At 47.0% G+C, this 16,730-nt stretch overlaps 1 protein-coding gene across 2 annotated transcripts in view; it reads right to left on the reverse strand.

The window, feature by feature from the left end:
- SLCO3A1 (solute carrier organic anion transporter family member 3A1) overlaps positions 1–16,730 on the reverse strand; it is a 310,139-nt gene that overhangs the window by 38,196 nt on the left and 255,213 nt on the right. For both annotated transcript variants that reach the window (XM_077871178.1, XM_077871168.1), the window contains exons 5-7: positions 14,987–15,151; positions 9,614–9,812; positions 7,240–7,378 (exon numbers count right to left, since the gene is read on the reverse strand). In XM_077871178.1, coding sequence (XP_077727304.1) covers positions 7,240–7,378; positions 9,614–9,812; positions 14,987–15,151 — 503 coding nt within the window. The remainder of the gene's footprint in view (positions 1–7,239; positions 7,379–9,613; positions 9,813–14,986; positions 15,152–16,730) is intronic.

Below are 16,730 nucleotides of genomic sequence, written 5' to 3' on the forward strand. Positions count from 1 at the left end.
ATTTTCTATTGACAAAGGAAATTGTAAGCATGCTATTTTGACAGCTCCTATTACAAGGGAAAAAAATACTTTTCAGCAAGGTTTCAAAAATACTGGCAAATGAACTTGTTCGTGTTTGGGTCTTCTTCCCCCCACATGTAATACTGGTGTCTCAATTTCTATGAGTCATACAAATAAAACTGATTCCTAGGTTGAAAGAGGACTTTTCCAAGTGGATGGCATGGGGGTCAATGAGGTTATGTGCGTGGAGAGCCTGCAGTACGGAAAGGCAGACATTCTGGAATATTCTTTTCTGCTTTTCTTTCTGTAATGTATTCAGAAATACTGAATACTGTTACTAGGCAGAAATGACAATTTCCATTAGAAGCCGGGCCCTAGACCTGTAGTTTGCTGCCTGTGAGACCCCTGACCCCTTATGCGTGACATCCTAATAAGGGGATGACAGATTGGGACCTCCTCCTTCTAGTGGCAACGTGCTCCTATGCATCCTAGACACCTACAGATTCTCTCATTATTCAGGAAAGTTCCTCCGACGCTCTCCCGTCATTCATTACTGTCCTTTTGTAGCTCAGAATCTCTTCACTGTATCAGCCCAACCCAAGCTGGTATTTTTAGGTAAAGACCTCAGAGCTCACGTGCCTCAAGGCAAAGGGGATATTGAAAACCTGCAAGAGGAAACACACTCTCATGTTCCCTTTCAGGGTCACGGGCTGAAGGGTAACAGCCAGGGAGAAACATTCTGGGATGAAAGCAAGACCTCCATCCACCTTTCGCTCCCATAACCTGTAATGCAGGAGCCAGACCACATCCAGGCAGAGCTTTAATTATCTCCTGCAGAGGGGGAGGAAAGGGCTGGTCTTTGGGGGAGTAGCAAGGACCAGTGTTTTGCTCCAGCTGCCTCGGGTAGGAGGTGTGGGCACAACGCAGAGGAGGAAGGATGTAGCTGATGCAGGGTGATGAGTATCAGGCCCCTATGCTTCTCCCTCTTCCATTTGGAACCTGTCCTCAGAGCACAAAGTCCAAGCCTCAATGCACACACAGTCCACACTGGACTGTCCTTCCGTGTCTCTCTGCCGCCACATACACACCCATCCTTCACCAGAAGGCCCCCTCCCCACTGCTCCTCCTTCTCTGGGGGAAGACACCCACACACTTCCCTTCCAGCCGCACCTGCCCTGAATTAATTCCCGAATCCCTCATGGTCCACTGATCTCTCCATGTGCCTGCTTCTTTCTCTTAGAATGTAACCATCTATCCTTCAATGGCGGGTTTATTTCTTTTTTTTTTTTTAAGATTTTATTTATTTATGATAGACATAGAGAGAGAGAGGCAGAGACACAGGCAGAGGGAGAAGCAGGCTCCATGCAGGGAGCCCCACGTGGGACTCGATCCTGGGACTCCAGGATCGCGCCCTGGGCCAAAGGCAGGCACGAAACCACTGAGCCACCCAGGGATCCCCGGTTTATTTCTTTTTGATAAAAAAGTTTTCTCCTCATTGAAAAAGCAATGCATGTTCACTTTGGACAATTTAGTAATATGTGGAAAATTTGAGAGAAACACATAAAAATTAATTTTTCAATCCCTAGCCAGAGGTAATGTTCTGTGAACAGCTGGCTATATATCTCTGGTATAGATCTTTCCATGTAGAGATATACAAATATTTAGATTTTTTCCTTTTTTTTTTTTTTTTACTAAAAGGGATCATAATCTGTATATCGTTTTATAATATGCTCTTTCTGCTTAATAGGCTAGCTGTCGCTTGTGGGTGTTCCTTTTGTACCCAATTCTATTAATACGTTACATCTCATCTCATAGTAAACATGAGCTCCTACCTTTCCAGCCCTCTATCTCTAATGCCTAGTCCAGGGCCTGAGATATATTAGATGTTCGGGGTTATAGTGCCCTAATTGGGCTTGATTTCAGAATATTTACGTCTTCTGACCAACCATTGCCTGAATGAGTATAGACTTTTTAATCTGTTCTGGCTCTATAAGAGAGCTTGCAAACTCCAAGCCTTTGAGGGCAAGATAGGAAACAGATAAGAAAACTGGCCCAGGTCTAAGGGATGGCCAGGTGTGGGGACTGTGCCTACAGAAGATCAAATGTCTTGTCTGTAGGTTTGACCATCTCTCAGCTCCAGCCAACTGCTGCCCTAGGGGGGGTGCCAGGATCAGGTCAGTTCTTGTCTGAGTTTTATAGAGAGGCCAGGAATCCAGATTTGTGTATGAAATGCACAGACTGTTTAAACCTTGGTTCAGGCCACAGTAAGCACACGTGAAGGGCAGAGGGGGTAACAAGCAGTTAGTTTCTTCTGTAATATGCTGATGTGGCCTCTCCAGTCTCTAGCATGGTTTCTTCAGTGCTTGGACACATAAAGGTGGAAAGGAAAGGACACTGAAGGCTCGGTGCTCAGTGTCAGCTCAGACACCATTTCTAGAAAGGTACAATTTTAGGAACCTATCCCTCCTCCTAGAGCAGAGGTTCTCGACCATGGGGGATTCTGCAGAACCCAAGCAGAGCCTATGGAAACATCTGGAGGCACTGCTGGTTTTGCAAATGTGCAAGGGTAACTATTGGCATCTACTAGTGGGTAGAGCCTAGGGATATTGCTGAATATCCTACAGTCCCCACCACAAAGACATAGCTTCAAATATCAGCAGTGCTGAGGTGGAGACACTCTGGAGGGGAACAGTGGTTCTCAACCTCTGCTACACACAAACACACTTGCGGGGGAGAAGTGGGCTTTAAAAAGTTATGGATCCAGTCGGAGAAGGACAAACATTATATGTTCTCATTCATTTGGGGAATATAAATAATAGTGAAAGGGAAAATAAGGGAAGGGAGAAGAAATGTGTGGGAAATATCAGAAAGGGAGACAGAACATAAAGACTGCTAACTCTGGGAAACGAACTAGGGGTGGTAGAAGGGGAGGAGGGCGGGGGGTGGGAGTGAATGGGTGACGGGCACTGGGTGTTATTCTGTATGTTAGTAAATTGAACACCAATAAAAAAAAAAATAAAAATAAAAAGTTATGGATCGTACTCCATAACAAAGAAATCAGAGTATCTAAGGATGAGGCTCATATTTTAAAAGTTCTCAAGCAATTCTAACACTGCCTGCATGAGATCCAGGAGAGTAAACAACAAATTTCCTGCATGCATCTATCATAGGCCCCCCAGCCCTCCGCAGAACCAACTCAGAGCTCTGCTCTAACAGGTGCTCGACACACATCTGGCTGCCTGTGTGGGGAGATAGATTAGTGGCCCGTGATTAGTCCCCTACAAACTTTGGTGCTGGATTTAGATGGACTTTCAACGTTCTATTGGTAGCTGATACAAGCCTTTCTTTTCTTTTTTCTTTTTACTCAATTATTCAGTACATCAAAAGGCTACAACTTCCAGCAGTCAGCAGCATACCAACATGCTTTCCATTGGAATAATTACTTCTGAGAGTGAAAGGTACAGAAACAATCTGGACAACATACTCATGCCAAAGGAAGCTTACAAAATTAATTCGCAATCTTTTTTGTCACCCCTCCTTGGTCATATGCAATGAGGAGAATTAGAAATTGTATATTAAACGCAATCCTGGAAACTTTCATTGCTATCACTCAAGGAGATGGGAAATAGGGAAAAACAAAACAAAACCCAAACCAGAGCAGCAAGGCAAGTCTAATAGCAGGAAACCACTCACACTAACCAGATTTCCCTATAACCAGAATTATTTGATGGGCAACTCACATTTAATCAAGTCAAGGGCAATTTTCACAGGTTCTGACAGAAGCTGTGAATGGGTGAGAGATGAACAGGGACTGGAGCTTTAGTACTGAAATCTCCACCATCAACTAACCTACCTGCCAACTGCTATTCAAGGGAATGATATTCTCACCCGTGGCTCCCTGGGTCAGCACGGGGGCCTCCAGCCAGGTGCTCAGGACACCTGGGGCCTTTATCCAGAGCCATGACACTGGACACTGGAAATGCAAGGGTTCACAGGATAACCCCATCCCTGGACACTGGAGCCTGGAGGCAGATGCAGGAGTAAACAAGCTGTTTGAATGGGGGTAGAGGTAGAAGGGACAGACTGCCAGACAGAGCAGGTGCTGGAGGACTCTATAGGGCAGGGCACTAATGCAGCCCTAGAAGAAGTGATGACCTGGGAGGAGGCTTCTTAGCTGCAGGTAAAGAATTATTATGCATCTGAAGGACTTGACTGAGGGCTCTCCTGCTAAAAACAGCAGCACGTGCAAAGGCCCAGAGATAACGGACAGCTGGGTATGTTGCAAAACCCCAGGAATTTCAACACAGCAAGTCATTCGTCAACAGGTGGGAGGAGTGGGGAGGTTGAGGCTGGAGAGGCAGCAGGGCCAGTCTGTGAAGGCAGAGGGTCCTGACTACATGGAGTACAACGAAGAGGTTTTTTCAAGGAAAGAAAAGATGAGAATCGCAAAGAGGTAAGTCGCAGGGTCAGAGGAAGACATGAGGTTGGTGTCAGACAGACAGACAGACAGACAGACCTCCATGTCAATTCCAGTGCCACCAGGTTCTGCATGGCCTGGGGCATGTGACTAGTCTGTAATCGGGGCATAAAAATCACACCTCCTTCCTCAGGTTGCTGTAAGGATCAGCAAGAGAAGCAGCACAGAGCTGGGCGAGCAGGTGGAGGAGTGGCTTCATTCACGCCTGGAGAGCCTGAGGACTCCAGCAGCCAGTGAAGGGAAGTATAAGAAGGGAAAGAGGGATGATGGACAAGGAAGCCTTTGGTTCCTGGAAAAGGTTTTGTGGGAGCACGGAGACAAGAAGGAGAGTAGGAACGAAGGAGGGAGAGAATGCACCAGGAATATATTCCACCATTTGGCATTTTCTCAAGATCCTGCAGCAGAGATATAAAAGACTGAAACTGCTTTCTGCTCATTTTTGGACGGTGGCCTGAGATTTCTTTGATTCTAGGCCAAGCTGTCACGGGCTGTGAGTGACGTGTGGAAGGCCTGTTGCCTGGCCCAAAAGGGCTGTTGAAAAAGTTTGCTGTTGTGAGCTTTAGGATTACAGCTGCTCTTAAGGCTAGATTGTCACAAGGGCCCCTTTGCACAATACATACGGCTCTGAGTTCCCAAATCCTTCACATTCACCTACTGGACGCCAGGGCAGGGAGAAATGTTACCCCCACCAGCCGTGGGCCCAGGTCTGTCTCCATCTCTGACTTGTAATCACAGGAGGAGAACCTCTCTGCTTTGCAGACAACATGAGGCCTCAGTAATGTGAAGAAAAGGCAGGTGTCTGGAGGAGAAAGGATATGTCCAGAGGGAAGCAGAGAAGCTCACTATCCAATAATTGCATTCCACAGCTTGCTGTTTCAGCAGCTGGAAGCAGTAATGGGCCTGGTTAGGCTCTTATTCAATAAGACTCTTGCACATGAAAGACCAAGGGAAATGCAACTTTTAAGACATTTTTTTGGGGGGGTCAGAGAAGGCTCTGGAATAGAGACTTGTTTGGTCTCAGGACACCAGTTTATAGAGTCCATTTACTTCTTAAAACAGGACAATAACCAAACATGATTTATAGAACTTTTTTGATATTAAAATGTTAATAAAGTGGCTGTCATGAAAACAAATAGCTTATATTTTTATTTTAACCATTTGCAAGGCCTCATCTCTTTTTTAAAATTCATTTCCATTCACATAAAGAAATTGCTTTATCATCTAATTGAAAAAAAAAATCAGATTCTCTCTCCCCCCCCTCCCCACTCAAGGTGATTTATTTTCTCTATGGAAAAAATGTTAATAAATGGCCAGGAATCTAAATGTTAAAAGCAAAGAAAAATGAAATCTTTGCAGATGAAAATAAGTGATCGATTTTTCTTCTTTCAGAGAAATTGCTGCTCCCAAAAGACACAGAATATGAGGAGAAATAAGTAATTACAACTCTAAATTCCTTTAAAGCAGCCACTCAGCCCTCTTCTTGTCTTTCACTTCACCTAGACATTCCTAGACATTTCTGGACAACTTCTGGATGCCAGCCCTCACTTAGGAAACTCACAGATCAGAGCAAATGACAAATACTTTTAGCAGATCACTGCAGTGAACTGAGCGTGCAGCCTCCAGCAGAGATAGGTGCTAAGAACCACAGAAGCAAGAACACCAAAGAGGAAGAAGAGAAGGGATGGCCTCACAGAGAAAGGGGAATTTGAGGGTATGAACAGGTGAGGAGGAGTGTCCAAATGGAGGAAGAATGAAAAGACACCTGTTGTGTGGGGGAAGGTGGATACCACAAACCAAAAGGGAGTAGAGCTGAAGAGATTGCATGAGGACAGATGTGTCCTGAAGACACATACAAAGCCAGGTCAATGCCTAGCTCTTATCCTGCAGGTGACAGGGTAGCACCAGAAGGAGTCATCGGCAGTTACAGAAATCATTAGAAGATGGTCCAGAAGGGGGCGGTCCTGAGCTGTGAGGCCAATTAGGCAACTGCTGCACAAGTGCCAAGCAAGACACCAGGAGAGCTCGCACCAGGGCCCTGGTGTTGGATGCAGAAGGCAGGCGGGTGTGAGAGACACCTGGAAGGTGGGATCAGCATGGCTTGATGACCAGTCCCTTAGGGTCAGATTTTCAAGCAGAGAACAGGGAAAACTGCAGGCTGACAGCCAACTGGACAATTCACACTGAGGAGGAAAAACAAAACCCAAAAAAACTCAAAACCAAAACAAAACAAAGTTTAGTGGGGAGTGGAAAAAGGTGGAAGGTATTTAGTTGGGAATAAAAAGGTAAAAGGAACTGAGTAAGGAAGGGGTTAAATTAGTGTTGATAGTCTCAGGCTTGGAGGAAGTGTCTGCTAAATGGTTCTCCAGCTTTTCTTTACACACTTCTGTTGATGGGGAGCTCATTACCTGTAGAGTCAGGCTATTTCACTGATACACTTTGTGAGTGCCCTGAAATACAATCTTTATCTCTGCCTCCATAATGTACAGCTTCCTTTGACATTTTTATTTTTAGTTGCTCAATGACACCCTTTGGAAACCTATTTGATTTAGCAGGAAGGTCTGAATGACCTGGGAGTCCTCCCATCCCGCTGACAGAGGATGCTCCACTGGAGCGTGGAGGAGACTGAAAAAAAGTCACAGTGCAGGCACACAAAGTATAGAACACATGTTGTCGCCCACCACTGCCCCTGACCACAGGTTTTAAGCTACTTTGGCTGCCTGAGTCCCTGGTCCCATCCCATCCCGTTAGAAAATCACCAATACCGTGCTGTTGCAGCCAGCAAAGCAGGCGGACAGGTAGGTGATGCCATCTGCCCCACACACTGGAGTGAAGGAATCGGTTTGGCATTCACAGTTTTTATTGCAGGGCGAGTAGGGGTCCAGGGCCGAGCCAGGTGCTGAGCTGGAAGAGAGAGGAAACACGGAATCCATCAGAGGAAGGTCAACTTCTGTTGGATCTCTCCAGGGACAGCCTTCTGCCCTCTGCTAAAATGAGGCACCTGGTACCCCTTCCTCCTCCTCCTCCTCCTCCTCCTCCGATCTTACCCCTCCCTGTCCTGAAAGGACCAGCCCAGCACCGCCACTGAGAGCCGTGCACAACGGTGGAAGGCTGCGAGCTTCCGAGCTTCCTCTGCCCAGAAGAAGAAGAAGCCTCTTCTTGATCAGCTCAGAGCCACCTCCACGGCAAGGCTGCTCATGATCACTGCAGCCTCAGCCCGTTCCCCCCTCCCTGACCCAACACCACTGCCATCGGGCACAGCCCAACACTGACTTCTCCCTCCTTGGGTCAGTTCTCGTCTGTCTCATTCCTCCCTAGCAGGCAGTGAGCTTTGTGATGCTCAACACACCACTACCACTACACTGGCTTCGATAACTCTCGTCTGTCTGATTGATTCAACTTCCTGAGAAAAATAACTCCAGTTATTTTAAATTTCCTTTTGTGCCATTAAAGGCACAATTACCTAGAGCTCGCAGACTGCAAAGGGGAAGAGGATGGAGTGGGTGTTTTCAGCTCTGTAAGAGAGGAAGTGTCATTTCCAGCCTCCCAGGGTTCGGACCACTTCATAGTAATGATGATCTAACAATTTATGTGCCAGCACCGTTGATGGTACCTCGGATATTATTTTACTTATTTTCCAAGTGACCCCAGGGGGTTGATAGAGAAGGAAACTGAGGCAAAGCCAGGCTGAGATCCCACCCAAATATATGTAATTCGTACATGGCAAAGCGAGGGAGGAGGGGGTGAGGTTTGGAGCTCTACCAATTTGGGCAGAGCTGGCAGTTGGATTGTAGGCTCTGAACTGTTTTTTTTTTTTTTTTTTTTTCTTTTTCCCATGAAGAAGAACCTCATTATCGTAAGACCCTGTGCTTTGAACCACTACAAGTTTACTACTTGAGAACTGGCACAGTAAGGCTGGCGGTCTCTCTCTCCAAATGCTGTTATTTATGGCATGCACAAAGCAGAAGGTGCCACATTTGGGAGAGGGAGGAATGGGGGTGGGATGCAGTGGGGGGCAGAAGAGGCCACGGTGCTAGTAAAGGGGATGGAGGGGCACACAGTGGCTGGGCTGTGCGTGGATTTACAGACAACTGCCTCTGCCTATGTTCTCCTATTCAGCTCGCTTGATCTTGTCAGGTGGCAGATAAGCCCAGCTCTCCTGTATCTTCTGGATACAGACTTACAGGAGAAAACCTGATGGCCTGCCTGGAGGAGGAAACTGGCACGAGGAGGAACTGGTATCCCACAGGTCGATTCTGCTACAGCCCTGATGCTCCAGGACTGATCCCCAAGCAGCTTCAGAGTCTCACACAGAAAAGGGGACAGCTGTTCCTGCTCCGTACATAAACGCTCTCCATAATTCCCACTGGGGGCAATTCTGATTGGACTCTAGATCAAAGCCTTGAGATAATAACTAGAAAAAAAGTGTCCCACAAGAACCAACTTTCTTTCCTTCTCCTTCTTTTCCCCTTTTATTCCCCACCCTCTGTCCCCTCCCATACTTATCAATACCTACTATGGGTGAGACCCTATAATTACTGTGGGAGCCTAATGGTAGCTTCTGATATTTTCTGGAATGGGTGAAATCAATTCTGTCTTTCATTTAGAGCTGAAGTTTAAAGGGTGCCTGGGTGGCTCAGTTGGTTGAATGTCTGACCCTTGATTTCAGCTCAGGTCCTGATCTTAGGGTCATGAGATTGAACATGAATCAGGTCAGCATTGGGCGTGGAGTCTGCTTAAGATTCTCTCTCTCCCTCTGCTTCTTCCCATACTTCGCTCTCTCCCCGTCTCAAAAAAGAAAAAAAAAAAGCTGAATTTTAAAATAAAATTCATCTGTATTATTTATCTTCAATTATTCCTAAAGCCAAATGCCAAAAATGGTAATAGGAGTACTGTGAGGAGTGAATGTGATGGTCTCCCCTGGCACGCTTCTGGCTCCTGTTGAGCGGAATCATCTGTGCTCTCCACCCAAAAGGTCCATGGTGATTCTTCAACCCTGAGAGGACAATGTGAAGGCATCATTGAACCCTCCACTCATGGTCACTAGGGACAAAGCTGGCTCCATTACCCTACCATGAAGAAAGAGTCCAGGCACCCCTGGGCAGGCAGGCGTGGAAAACGGCTATTTCTGGGACTTACGTGTTTCCATAGGGAACAGTAACCCCAGCCACAGGGCCCGTGTCACAGCCCAGGAAGAGGAAGGAGACGTAGCAAGCTGTGGACACCAGGTTGACGAGCATGGCCATCCGAATGGCCCCGAGGGCAGAAAGACTGAGCTTCTTCACCAGGAGACCACCCAAGAAGATCCCCAGACAGGCACATGGGATTGCAGTCATCCCTGGGAGAAAAACAGAGGGGGCGGGGACTGTTAGCAGGGAAAGCGGGGCCAGTCGGCGCTGACAGAGGGGTGCCAGGCTGGGGGCCGAGCCCTGCGCAGACCAAACTCCCAGTGACACCACTGCAATGGTACATCCCCCACGCTGCCCCCAAGTCTCCATGAGGGGCCTTATTTCTGCCCTTGGGGAACTCACAGAAAACTGGGGGACACAGACATGGAAACATTCAGCTATTAGGAGTCCAAGTACATATATCTATCTTGCTAAGTAAGGGATCCTCATGGGAAAGACACAGCTGGTGTTGGGAATGACCCAAAAGACAAAGAAGGACAGACTGGGAACATGCACGTGCGTTTTAGGGAAGTCATGATTGGGGAGCACTGACGTGCCATCGGTGCATTTTAGAGGTGATGTGGGAAAAGGGATTCAAGATCACTTGGGGATTTTCTCTCCTTTCCTCATTAGCCAAGGAGGGCTTCATTGAAAGGATCTGGTGGCTGTTTAAGCAAAGGTCCCAGAGCTCACCAGCCTGTGGACATGGTGTTTTAAACAGCTCCCAGAACTCTTGGGAAGTAGCATCAATCAAATCAATGTGTTTTGTAGCTCTTGGTGAGTAATTGGCCTAAAAAAATTTCCCCTCTCTTACAAACAGAGCTATCTGCAAGGCAGCAGGACCATAAACCTGTTATTTCTGACTCTCAGAGACTTGTGGAATTTCAGAAGGACCAAATGGTGCTAGGGTGCCAATCTCCTATTTGGCTTTGCTCTGTCCTGATTCGCTTCATCTAAAACTCAGCTTTAAATTACCGTGCGTCATTTATCCACCGGGTAGACTGTGCATGGCCAATTTCCCAGTCTAGGCTGTCTCCTCCTTGCCAATCAACAGACCTCTAGGTCAATCGACTACATCAACCAGCTGGTATGTGCTAAGGGAATGCAAATTAATTTTAATATTAGGGGAAGAAAAACATAATCAGGAAGGCTGAGCTCTGCAAGAAAATAGCACAAGTCACATTTAAATAAAAACGTATGATATCTCTGCATTATTTGATGCTCTTGGAATACCTATGCTTGGTTTTCTCTGGTTCTTGGTATAGGAATGACCTTTGTGATCTAGCCCCCATGTGCCCCTCTCTGCTCACCCCACCCGCCCCCGGCCCACAGCTCCTCCTTTTTCTCTCTGGGACAGGCCAAATCCATTCAGATCCCCAGGTTTTGCACCTGCTGCTCCCTCTCCTGGGACATTCTTCTACTGTGTCTCTACTTGGCTGGCTCTGTACCCCCTTCAGAGATGCCTTTCCCAGAACATGCTATCTAGAGTGGTCCTATACCCCACCCAGGTGCTCCCTATCATTCCTCACCCCGTTTTATTATCTTCATGGCTCTCTCCCTGCTATCTGCAGCTGCCTTATTCGTATTTGGACTTTTGGTTTCCTGTCCGCTCTCCTCCCTCCTGACGTGCAGCTTCCCTGAGCATAAGAAGCTTTTCTATCCCATTCAGTCCAGCACGGTTCCCTGTGCCTGGCACGGGGTGGGCACTCCAGGCTTCTTTTTGGGGTGAATGAAATGGCGAGCAGGTTGGACCTGTGTGAATGAACACCGGTGAGGACGGGCCCACGCCCAGAGAGCAGGCCTGGGCTTGGTTTCGTTTCCTAGCAGAGGAGGCTGTGGGGAGTGTCACCTGGTGAGGATGGTAACTATGGCAATAACAGGCTTTCAGCGCTTTTTCTCCCAACCATCATCAGGCCGCTCTCTTCCTCCCTGATGTGTGTGCAGCCTTGGCATTCAGTTATCAGAACTTCCCCGCAACTCCATCCTCATTACGTTAACCTATGCAGATTGAGTCCTTTTTATCTTCACGCATAAATCCATGCCATCAGTGCCTTAATCATCTACATTGCTCCTCTCTGGACTCTGCCCCATTTGCTGATGACTCCCAGGGGGGCCCAGGGCTCTGCGCTGATGCCCCAGCCTGCAGGGAGCAGGGGCTGAGCACCTTCTGATCCCATTACCTGTCTTTGTTTTGTTTTTGTTTTTGTTGTTTTTTAACTATTAACAAGACTTTATTTTTTAATTCTACAGCTACTGCAGATGGATTATTTAATCCTTTTACTCTCCATTGCCAAAATAACAAAGCTGGAATTAGCTGATGGTAAAAGCTCTCTATGTTTATCACCTCATCTCTTTTTTTTCCATTACCTGTCTTTGTGCCCTGAGTGCCCAGTGTCAGCCCCCATTGCAGGCAGCACTCTAGGGAGCATGCTGATTTGAGTGAGGCCCCAAGCAGGACACAAGAAGAGGCCATGCATGCTGCCAGCGTGGACTGTCGGACAGATGGTTGGACACAGGAGCCAGCAGGTGGCTTCTCTGCATGGCAGGAGAAGGTACCCCCCTGCCAAGCACTAGACAGAGTTGCTGGGAAAGAAACAGGTGAAGAGGGGGAGATTGTTTTTTTGACCTTCTGCCCTGAAGACTATTGATTTGTTTGTCGATAGAAACTGTCCTGAAAAAGAACAGCCCCAACATCGAAGCAACTGTGCAAATGTAATGAGAACATAGGAACAGAAGCTACAGAAATGAGGAAATGGAGAAACTCGGGCTGCTGGAGGGCAAAACCAGAGACATCCCAAAAATAACAAAGAAGTTATGACTTTAATTATAAAGAGACCCACTTTACCCTACCTCTGTCAGACAGGTACTGGAAAGCTGCCTGAATTTTGCTAATACTTCTTACAAGTGACAAGTAACAAAAAAGTGGATGGCAAAGTGTTATCTGTTAAAAAAGAAAAAAATCAGGTTCGTGGTAGGCTAGCCATTCCCAAGGAGACACTATGATCCAGGTGCGTCATTGTAGCAGGCTTTCATTTTTTTTTTAATTGATATACATTATGTCCTGGGAAGTGCACAAAGCTTAAGGAAACACCAGATTCCTTGCATCCATATATACCCCTATCACCACCACTCAGATCAAGTTTGGCACATTCCCAGAGGCCCAGGAAGGGTCTCTGGTGGCTGCCGCCTCCCCTTCTCTGGACAATAGTTCCCCCATCATCATAGTCTTTATCACTTTAACTAAGCTTTCCTTCTTTAAACTCATAAATCTGTACACTTTTGTGCTTGACGTCTTTCAGCTCTATCAGATTCGTCCACATTGAGGCAGGTACGAAAATGCTTCCTTTCTCCTGCTGGGTGATAGCACTGTGTGAACATTCTATAATTTATTTATTCCTTCTCCTGTCGACAGACATCTGGGCTGTATCCCGTTGGGGCCATCATGCACCAGGCTGCTCTGAATGCAGTTATATATGTGTATCTAAAGGAGTGGACTTAAACATTCATTTCTGTTGAGTCCATGCCCTGAAGTGGGATGGATGGATCCCCGTAACAGGTGCGCTGCCCAAGAGCTGTCCAAAGTGCTCACACCATCGGGCACTCCCAGCAGTGGTGCCTGAGACTTCCAGTTGCTCCACACCCTCACCAACATTTGGTGCTATCAGTTCGGTGGATGCACAGTGGTATCTCAGTGTGGTTTTAATATGTGTCCTCCTTATGATGGGTTGGTACCTTTGCATTTGCTAATTGGCCATTAGGCAAAGAGACAGGAAGTGCTGAAGGAGATCATTGCTCTCAGCAGGTGATCTACCCCTACATACCAGAGAAGGTAATTCATGGGGCTGGAGCTCTCTCTCAGATGCAGAGCCATACTAGCTGCATCTCAGTGGCCAGACTCACGTCTCTCTCCTCTTCACTGGCAAGACCTAGGCATGAGCTCTTCTGTCGAGGGCTGTCCATCCACAACCTCTCTCTTTCCTGTAAATCCCTTTCTGTTGGCTCTTCCCCCCCAACCCCACTGCCTTAGCAACCTCCTCATGTTTCCTAGCAACGCACCAACTCTCCCCCAGTTCCCCTCCAGGGACACACACCACCCACCTGCCATGGTCCCCTCCGGTACTCTATGGCTGAGCTTCGAGGAAAGTCCTGCAGCTGCAGACTACTCCTTCCCTCTTGGGGGCTGCTCTCCACACAGAGTATGGGCTCCCCACCACCATGTCTCAGACATAGCTCTGACACAGGCTGAAGGACATCCTGGTGGTTGCAGGCAATGGAGATGCTGTTGTCCTCATCATGTGTGTGCGCTGCTGCCTGCTTCCTCCTTGGAATCATCCTTGACTCCCATGACCTGTGGGATTCTTTGTGACTTCGCCTTGGACTGCTGTGTTTCCTCACGGTTGGGACTTTATTCTTCTTTTCCAATTCACTTTCTTACTGCGGAACTTCCACTCCACGTCCCTGACTACCCTCAGATTACACCGATGCAACCGAACTTCTATTCCCCAGCAGGGTCTCCTTCCTGAGCTCCCATCAAGTACAGGACCCCACAGGGACACACCACAGGTGTCTCACACTCAGCAACTTCAAATGTGGTCTCACAATCTTCCCTCATGGATTTGATTCTTCTCTGTTGGTTCCACGTTGCAAAACTGGTGCTACCAGCCATCGGAGCCCGAAATGCAGGTGTCTTTCCTCACTCTTCTGTCTCCTTTGTCAATCATGAAGCCACTTTGCTAACTACACATACGTAATGCTGCTTCCCACGAGGGCGAATTGGTTTTCCTTGTCATGCCAGCTCCAAATAGCAGAAGGAGATGCCTGTAGTCTCCTACTAAGAAGGATGGTCAGGCCATGCTTGAGCTTGGGGAGAAGGAGTGTCATGATCTATTAATTATGTCTGCCATGGGCAGGGGTCAGGAAGGGAGTGTGTGGCTTCCAAGTTCTGTATTTGCTGACTACGTGTTTCACGCTGCCAAGAATATTCTTACTTTTTTATGTGTCTGAGCAAAGCCTGCTAACCTTTCAGGATATATCTTGATTCCTCTCTTCCTTCATCCTGTCTTCTCCCAAATTCTGTAGTTCACAGCTATCTACTGATCTCCTGGCCTGTCACAATGCTTCCTATGTACATTTCATATTTTAGCTCTTTATTATCACATCCCTTTGGCAAGTTTTACTGCAAGAATAGACTAAAATTCCTTCTGCACACAAACACCAGGACTACTGCTATTGTTGGAGCAGCGGACTTGGGTTCTTTCTCTGATGGGCCTTGGTAAATTCTCAGAGTATTACCTGCATGATAGCAGCCCTCTTTCCACCCAGGGGGATGGAGAAGCAGACTCACCGAGCAGCTGGTTGGCAGAAGAGGTGGTAAGGTTAAATTGCTGCTCCAGGTACTTCCCCAAGAAAGCAGCGAAGCCAGCCACCACTGCAATCTCCATGCAGGCAGCCAGGATGATGCAGGTGAACACAGGGTTTGAGAGCAGGTGCTTGGTGACTTTCGGGATCACTGCAGGGAGAGAGAGGAAGAGGGTCATACACTGCACTTCCAGGCCTTCTGCCCCCAGACTCCCTTCTTGACACACTTTTGCCCATCTCAGTCAACAGCATCAGGAGTCACTCAGTTGTTCAGACTGAAACCTAAAACCTGTAGGTCACCCACAACTGTAGACTCTGGCTTTAAAATATATGCTGATATCTTGCCAATTAAGCTGAGAAGTACTATAACAGGAGAGACTATATTGTGCCTTTTCTTAGTTTACTGGAAACACTAAAATATTTTATAAGCAATGACAAATTATTTGCATCCCCCTCAAAAAAGAGTTTGGGGTTTCTTTCTCTCTCTCTCTTTTTTTAGATTTTATTTATTTATTCATGAGAGACACATACAGAGAGAGAGAGAAAGAGAAAGAGAGAGAGAGAGAGAGAGGCAGAGACACAGGCAGAGGGAGAAGCAGGCTCCATGCAGAGAGCCCAACGTGGGACTTGATCCTGGGTCTCCAGGATCACATCCTGGACTGAAGGCAGCACTAAACTGCTGAGCCACCCAGGCTGCCCAAGGGGGTTTGTTTCTCAAGCGAAAAAAATATATATAATTACATATTATAAATTATGTTATATCAAGTATTTCTAAGCATCTATATATGTAGACCTGAGATGAATATTTATAACTCTGTATGTGTGTTAAGAAAATATATTTAATCTTAAAAAGCTTCAAGAAAAAAATTGGAATTCTAGTGCTTATGTATATACATATATGTGCTGAGTCAAACCCCACCTCGTTGACTGGTCTATGGCCACCTGCCCAGCAAAACTTCCATGAGCTCTCATGTGGAGGACTCCCAGAGCATGGTTTTTCACTTTTGATCTGATAAAATCATTCCCTACATGGTAGCCAGTGAGATCAACTCAAATCAGTTTCCTGCTCAAAACTCCCCGATGGCCCATGTCTGTCTCTATAGCAGTCTGATGACTCTTCCTGCCACGTCTCTTTCTCCCTCCTGTCCAGCCTGCCTACCCCTGCTCTTTCTTGCTGGGTCCTCCTCGCCTTGTGCTAGGGGCTCCTCCCTCTCTTGGGATGCTCTGCCCACGGGTCTTCCCTGCATCTCTTCCCTCATTCTTAGGTGGTCTCTTATCATCACCCAGTTCCACTTTGAAGAAGCTGCCCACCCAGCCTGGTGCCCTGGACTTGGGTGAGAACTGATGGTGAGCAAAAGCACTTCGTGGCTTGCGTACTGTATTAAGCACCACCAGAGCCGGAAAACAGGTCCTGTTGAGGTCATACACTTCAATCTTATTTTATTATATTCTGTTTTTCTTGAAGTATGTGGTTTTGTAGACCACTTAGGATTTTCTGCTTACATTGGTGCTTTAAAAAACGTGACATTCATTGTTTTTTGTTTTTTTTTTAATCCTTTGAATGCAGTCACATTATTTGGATATTCCTGGTGATTAGACTCCTTGGTATCTGGTCTTCCACCCAATCTCCTCAACTGTGGTATGACAACGGATCTTAGCAGTATGCAAAGGGGCTCTGCAGGTATAGGTACCAAGGCAATCCTGTCGCTCCAACATTTGTGCTATTATTT

This window comes from Canis aureus, chromosome 2 (assembly GCF_053574225.1).
Source record: "Canis aureus isolate CA01 chromosome 2, VMU_Caureus_v.1.0, whole genome shotgun sequence".
Lineage (NCBI taxonomy): Eukaryota > Metazoa > Chordata > Mammalia > Carnivora > Canidae > Canis > Canis aureus.